Source organism: Pagrus pagrus (genome assembly GCF_965226575.1).
Source record: "Pagrus pagrus genome assembly, chromosome: 6".
Classification (NCBI taxonomy): Eukaryota; Metazoa; Chordata; class Actinopteri; order Spariformes; family Sparidae; genus Pagrus; species Pagrus pagrus.
In genome coordinates, this window is record NC_140190.1 from 21489033 (window position 1) to 21496735 (window position 7703).

Consider the following 7703-nt stretch of genomic DNA (forward strand, 5'->3'; position numbering starts at 1 on the left):
AATCAGATCAGAGACATCCATACCATCACTGCTGGAATACAATGAGATAACAACATTCAACATCCGATTAGTGTTATTGCCACAGTAAAAAGTTAAGTGTTCGCTGACTGCTTTTATTTTTGCAGGAAGTGTTTTTTATGCGACTATATTTTGTTGGAAAAGGTGCAGTTTACTTTCCCTGTTGTCAGTATGTTGCACATGAATGATCTGTGTAAGGATTGTGTAACATCTCAGAAGACTGGGAGTTGTCATCCTTAGAAATACATAATATAGAACATGCTTTCCTGTATGTAGTCATGTAGAACTGCAGTGACATATTTGGGATACAAGAGGGCAGCACAGTCCTGTATTCATACACATTCCTACCATCAGGTTAGAAATGCAATGCATCCAATACATCTTCATTTACTTTTTTCCTTGAATTGGCCTGATGCGACCTTGTCCTGGATAGATGTGTGTAATAAGGACGACATTTAGTTTTTTTGTTCATATTTAATACATGTTTACTACATGCAGTACACAGTTGCTTTCAAAGCCATCGATTATAAAACAAAACAAACTGACATCTTTGCAGTATGGAAATAAAAATTGATTTGGAAATTATATATACAATCCCTGTAACAAAGAATTTGGCAATCAACTTTTTTCAACTTACAAAGTCCTAAAAGCATGCAATAAATATACATAAGAATTCTTCCTGGCGACCCCTTCGTAATGAGCATTTTGAGTATTGACAGTACATAAATACTTTCAGATCTCGAAAACATCTTTTTGCAATCCCAACAGTTGTATCCTTTAATAGAAGCATTTATGTAAGGCACAAAAAACATATGAAGATATTGCTCTAATACATATATACAGCTTATACCAAAAAAACCAAAACATTTAAATTACAGAAAAGTGTAAACTTATTAACTTCATTATTTTTCGAGAAACCCTGAGGAATATTTTTGAATTTTCTTTTTCTTTTTCTTTTTTTGGATGATTTTTGACACCAGTCTCAGCTGACTTCATAGCCCTGCAACTTGCCCTAAACTTTTACATAGAGCTTTTTGTCACATAACCAATGCTGTAATCCAACAAAGCAATGACATGCTCTTTGGCCTTGGAGGTGATTTTAAATAAATAACCATATTGAGTTAGCTAGTTAGATGGACATGCCAATGTAATGCAGATTAAACACACCGTTCAATCGATTTCACTTTTGTTGGCTCTGGAAAGGCTCAAATAAGGCACAACGAGTATTTCGAGTCTTAAATACAAAAAAGTAACCAGATTTCTGATATGAAAGCTGTGGACATTTCCAGTTCAACAGTCTCACACATTTTTTTTTCACAAAAACATCCAATGCTTGCAAAAATGTATTTTGACCATGGAACTGTTACTGGTGCTGTACTAAACTATGAGTAGGCCAACTGATAACATTTTTTACTGACTGTATGCTAATTTTTAACTTCTTTATATACCATTGGGTATTTTAATTTTCAGCAATATATGTTATCATATTCTATAAAATTCTCATGAAGCTGTAGTGTGGCTGCCCTGTGAGAGCCATGCATCTCTAAAAAGTCAAATTGCATGGTATTAGAAAAACAGCCCTCTTTTTAGATTTGTGATGATGCATTATTAAAAACGGGGACATTTGTGGGAACAGCTTCAGTAGGGGAAAGGCCACCAAAAACGGTGACTGTCACTGGAAAAACAGGGACGTCTGGCCACCCTATAATACAGGCACAGTGTATCGGTAAAACGTGAAGAATCCAAAGCTTGACAAGCCTATGGTGCTAAACTATTCCTGGTTTGGTTTCTAATTGGGTGGATTTTTCCTTCATAGGCTAGTTCATTGTCAACCCAGTTTGTTGTTTAGATGTTATTTAGCATTATTTGTGCATAGTTTGGCTTCACCAACACTTTATAGGTGCAATATGTAAGAATTGGCCATCTGTCAAATTCATACTCCAAACATATCACAAGCGAAGTGCCGCTAACCGTAGCAGCCTTAAGGTAGCTAGTTCAGTTAGCCATGCAGATCGTCGTCTGGACTGGGAGCACGGAGCAGCAGGGGAATTCTGGTGTTTACACCATTGGACACAGGATCATTGTGGCTAGCTGTTAGCATGCTACTCAGTAGATATCTTTACCAAAATACATAGATGTCACAACATCAAAACTGTTGTTTTTCACATTCTGTTGATGGTTGAAAAGTGTTTTCTACTAAAATTCTTTCATATTGCATATTTAAAACTCCAATAATCAATTTCTTAATTGAATGTGAATTGAGTAGTTCTGTGGAGTGTTGAGTCTCCTTTGATTGTTGTTTTGTTGTTAATTTTCTGGCCTGAAAATCTACTCTTTGATTGGATCTCATGGCTCTGATCAGCCCTGTTTCCAGCAGTTGTTTTCAGCTGTAACAATATGGTACCTGCACAGTCACAAACATCAGACACACTGGGAATAAGAGGTGTAGCATGATCTGATAATAATGCCCAATGTCTGCTGGATGGGTAAGTAGGCACTTATTTTCTAAGTATAAAATGATAAATGTATAGGTAATCATTTGTTAGTGCGATGTGTCGACAAAGCACGTTTTGCATCCCCATTTATAGTCAACAAAACAATACATGAGGTTAACACACACGTCAGGCCCTTCGTACATTTGTAGGTAGTTTGGTACAGACCAGATTTGGATCATGTATTCTGTGCCACATGTGATATATCTGGACTGGAAGGAACCTGTGTACCAGTAAAACGTCTCTGTAATAGCAAGGGTCATATGGATCTAGTTTTCTGGAGGGAATGTGCAGTCCTGCCGTCATCACTCCCAAATGGGAAATGGGACCAAGCCCTGCTTTGACCATACACATCCCCATGTAAACATCATCAATGGGTAGTATGGTGATGGAATGAGACATATTGTATATGACCGAAGCTGTATAACCAGACAAGAGGAAGCCCCCTCCACCACAGTAGGGAGGATAAGATTCTGACTCATATAACTCAACTGGGATAAAATACTTGCTCCCTGGATGTCTAATTGGCCCCACATACTGGATGAGATGGCCAGCAAAGAGGTGCTTACTTCCATTGTTGTCCTTGAGGTTTTGGAGATACTCAACCATGTTGCCTGTGTTGACAAAGACGTCATCATCCCCATTGAACAAGAAGCGAGTGTTTGGACAGTTTCTCTCCATCCATTCCAGGAAGAGTATCTGCTTCAAGGTGAGGTTGTAGAATGTGTCATTAAAGTCCCACTGGAGGATATCATTGTGCTCACGTTGCTCGAACTCCAGTAGTTTGTTCAGTCTTTCTTTCTCAAAACCAGAACCCATTGTTCCTGAGATGAAGATCCTCCGGATCCACACACCGTTGTGTAACCTCTCTTTAGCCCAGGTTTTGCGCAGCACCTCTCTGCGGTCGTAATTCACAGGAGAGCTTTTAATGACCAGAAGAAGGAAGACTTCTGCTGATTTCTCAGCTCCTCCACATTTGTCAGGAATGTCCAAACGCATGGGGAAATGACGACAATGTTGATGGTACAGAAAGTCTTTTATATTACCGGGAACAGGGCTGACGCTGGTGATGTTGACAGTAGACGTGTTTTGTTGACATCTTGGCCAGGAGTACACATAGGAGCTGTTTTTGGTGGTGGGTTGTCTTATTTGAACGTCATCCTCTTTCACATTTACATTGTGTTGGAGGGTTTTGCCATAAATAAAATCTTTAAAGAGATGGAGGACCAACAGACCAACAGCTGCTGCCAGCAGTAACGTTTTTGCTTTGATCTTTTTCATCCTTGAAACTCTGTAGAGACAAAATAAAACACAGTTTTCTTATCAAAACATTGCAGTATGACATGAAGCAACTGATAAGACTAATTAGGTATTAATTGCATATATAAATTAAAGGGGTAGTTTGGGTCTTTTGAACTGGGGTTGTATGAGTTACTTATCCACAGTCAGTATATCACCTACAGCCAAAGCCATTATATTGCGCTCTCCAAAGTCACCTGACTCCTTCGACAAAAATAGTCATTTTACCTCGCGGAACACAGAAGTTGCTGGTCCACCACTGCCTTGATTGGTTACACCCCGGCTTTCCGAAACCCCGCTGTTCCGAAGATAGACTTCCATTCTTCATAATGGCGAGGTTTCCCATTTTTTCTAAAGACCCCGCTATTCCGAAAAGGCTATTGTGGAACCTCTGACCCTAACCCTAACGGGAAGTAATTGGAAGTTGAAAGTCGGATTCAGAACAGCGGTGTGTCGGAGTGGAGGGGTTTCAGAACGTCAAGCTGTCCCCGCTTTGATTGGTTGGTTGGTTTGTTTGTGTGATTGTGTGACTTCGGTGAATTCAACTAACTAATTAAAACACTGAAGGCAAACTAACAAACTAATAGAAAGAGGAAGTGGTAAACTAGCAACTCATGTTCAGAAAGGCAAAAATACATTTTGCTGCCACCACAGCAGTACACTCTTTAGCTTCCATGCCTGTACTCGTGCTGCTTCTCCAAACTGGGGGCATGCTGACTGCCATTTACTGTAGGTGGTACACTGACTGTGGATGAGTACCTCATATATGCCCGCTTTAAAAACCCAAACTTTCGAAATGATTTGTGCTGTCACACCCCACCATGCTCTACAGGAAGACGTGGGGTGAACACTTCCTGGAACACAGAACACACTTCCGGGAAGAGCCCCTAATCAGCTGTTCAGAGCTGGCTAGAGAGTTGGGTGCAGAGCGAGACCTTATGGAGGAAAAAACACCCAAAGGTTCATGGACGGAGAAGAGCTCAAAGATTACTTTTTAACTTTTGAGATTATAAAGTGGATTTATATTCACTCCTGTTTATCAACCTGACTGCAACAGTGATCCAAGGAGCAGACCTCCATTGTCGGTTGTCTAGGTACTGTAATGTTGACTGCTGTACTGGAGCTGGAGGGGAAATGTACTTTACTTCATTAATGTAAAGTTACAGATAGGAGAGGGCGAAGGAAGAGAGAAAACCAGAGTGTCTGGTGAGTTGCTGAATTGGTCTCTGCCATTGCTTGCTAAAGTTAGCTTACGGCTAATTTACAGTGAAGTGATCTGGCTGTTTTGGGCATACAAAACACTGCGCGATCAACCAAAATAAAAACAAATGATCACTTGGCTTGTGGTGTACACATATAAATTAATCTAGTTCAGCTCCCTACTTACATAATCAACAAGCGCAACTGCTGTATATGTCTGGACATATTTACAATAGTGGCAATGCTACAATTTTACTGATTACTGTCATGAATGTTCCATAGCACTGCCTTCTGTATAGAGTTTGAGCGACTACTTCTGTAAGCTACCCTGGAAGATAACTGGTGTCCATTAATTGAGGGAGGAAGTTTCCAGACAGAGTCAGACCGCAGGCGTGGGCCACCTGAACAGGAGCGAGGCTACAGAAAAGAGACCCCTCTCCCTCGTCAAGTGTCTCTTTTCACTTCACTTTGAATGAAAGCATAAACAGCTTTTGGATGATTGTTGTCATTATTCGGAGAGATTGTAGTAGCAAGCCTGCTACACCTGCAGACGGAGACTTACCTGAATCTTCCACCATCAGCGGGCCCTACTCCGGGGCCCTCGCTGGTAAGTCTCCCTCCCGTTCAGCGTTGTCGATCTGCTATTTCACCGCTGTGGGCTCCAGGCCGGAGCCCTGGCATGTAAGTGTCCTTCACGACACGTCCCTCTCCCGTCTCTGATTTATCGTTATTGCCTGGTCTGTCCGGCGTTCTCTGGCTGTCTTCTGGCTGCTGTTTTTCTCTCTGTTTCAGCGGACCACTGGCGGGTGTCCTTCGTTCTCCGAGTATGCCTCCCCTCGCCCCGGCGGACCATGAGCTGTCCGGTTTGAGGTCGGAGCTTCGCTCCATCGCGACCCTCCTGGATGATGTCCTCCAGCGCCAATCCTCGCTCCTCGCCCGGGTGGAAGCCCTACAGCAGGATGGTCCCAGCCCGGCCGGCACTGCCCACGGCGCATCCGATGCCCCCTCTTCCTCCTGGACGAGTGTTGTTAAGAAGGGGAGACGGGTCTCTCTATCCCTGTTTTCCCCTGGCATGGATGAATTTGAGGATGATCCCATCCCGCTGTCAAACTTCTTCACCCCACTGGAGAAGTTAATTGAGCTACCGGCTACATCCTCACGCACCGCTCTGGAGCAGCCAATCCTGCCAAACTCCCGACGCAGAAAGCGTCACACTCCTCCATCTAGCCCACGGATGTCCCAGGACAAACGTCCAAGGTGTTCATCCTCTCCCACAGCCATCGTTTCCACTGCCCAACGTGGGTCCGGTCCCCTCGACGCTCAATGATGATGTCATCTGTGCAGGTGACTCTAATCCCTCTTCTACTGTTCAGGCAAACCCTGGCATCTCCCATCTCTTCCTGTCTCCTACATTGTCTATGACAATGGCTGCAAGAATCAACCTCCTGAAATTCTCATAATTGGTGACTCTATCATTAGAAATGTGCATCTCCCAGGCTCCATCACTTACTGTCTCTCTGGTGGGATTACTACTGACTTCATAGAACTGATACCTGTCATCTTTGATCTCCATCCGTCTGTTCACACTGTTCTGTTACACACTGGCACAAATGACGTCATGTCCAGACGCTCCTTCAAACTCTACCATGATCTCGAATCACTGATTCACACCGTCGAAAGCCTTGGAAAGAGTTGTGTTCTCTCTGGCCCGATTCCCACCCTGCTCAAAAGCTCAGAGCGCTTTAGTCGTCTTTTTAGCTTGCACACATGGATGCAGAACTTCACCACTGCAACAGGCCTTGGTTTTATTAGCAATTTTGACTGTTTTTGGACTGAGCGTGACCTCTTCAAATTTGATGGTCTACATTTGAACAGGAAAGGATCTGAAAGACTAACGATCAATTTTATTAACTTCATTGCTTTTAGCCTGAAATGATGCCTTTCCCAGCAAGACCCTGCCCTGCTCACATTGTCTTCCTGTCACAACACTGTCTCTGACAGTGCGGGTCCTGCTGTCATCTCTACTGTTGGCACTATCTCCGTCTCTGCTCCCCTTACTCCACCTAGTTCCTCTGCAGCTGCAAAACCTGTAGCTCTTCCTTTAACCTCCTTTCCTATGTCGATTTCAATTCCAATCTGCTCTCATATTCCTATTAGAGTTACTGACAGGTTGTCAAAACGCTCTCGCTGTCCTCATAGCTTCAACCCTGTTCCCACTACAGTTACTCGCTCCAGCTCTCATAGAAGGGTCAGATCTAACCTAATTAGCATAAAAACTGTTCCTGTCCCTCAAGCTCCTCCCCCTGTCGACCTCAGGTGTGCCTTACTTAATATTAGGTCACTCTCCAGCAAGACGTTTTATATTAATGATTTTATTTCTCACCATGGTTTGCATTTCTTTTTCCTCACTGAGTGCTGGCTTTCCTCCACTGCCAGTGCTGTTCTTATTGAGGCATCTCCCCCTGACCATAGCTTCTTATTCTCTGCCAGGCAAGACAGAACAGGTGGGGGACTTGCGGTTATCTTTTCCAACCAATTTTCTTGTACAGCATGCTCACTTGGTAACTTTACATCTTTTGAGTATCTGGCCATGCTCATAGGAACCCGTCATCATATCCTGACACTACTCATTTATAGACCACCCAGGTATAATCCCATTTTCTTAACTGAGTTATCTGAGTTTTTATCTACTGT

The 7703-nt window shown here is 42.9% G+C and overlaps 1 protein-coding gene across 1 annotated transcript; it reads right to left on the minus strand.

Annotated features, from left to right (window-relative positions):
- Positions 1-528: 528 nt before the first annotated feature.
- LOC311258195 (N-acetyllactosaminide beta-1,3-N-acetylglucosaminyltransferase 3-like) lies at positions 529-3595 on the minus strand. Its single transcript, XM_084354321.1, has one exon. It carries the CDS (start codon positions 3507-3509, stop codon positions 2640-2642), a length of 870 nt encoding a protein of 289 aa, XP_084210447.1. The 5' UTR covers positions 3510-3595; the 3' UTR covers positions 529-2639.
- Positions 3596-7703: the final 4108 nt, after the last annotated feature.

What these genes read in the sequence shown, in the direction of transcription:
- LOC311258195 (XM_084354321.1), bottom strand. Translation starts at nt 3,509, where the DNA reads ATGCGTTTGGACATTCCTGACAAATGTGGAGGAGCTGAGAAATCAGCA.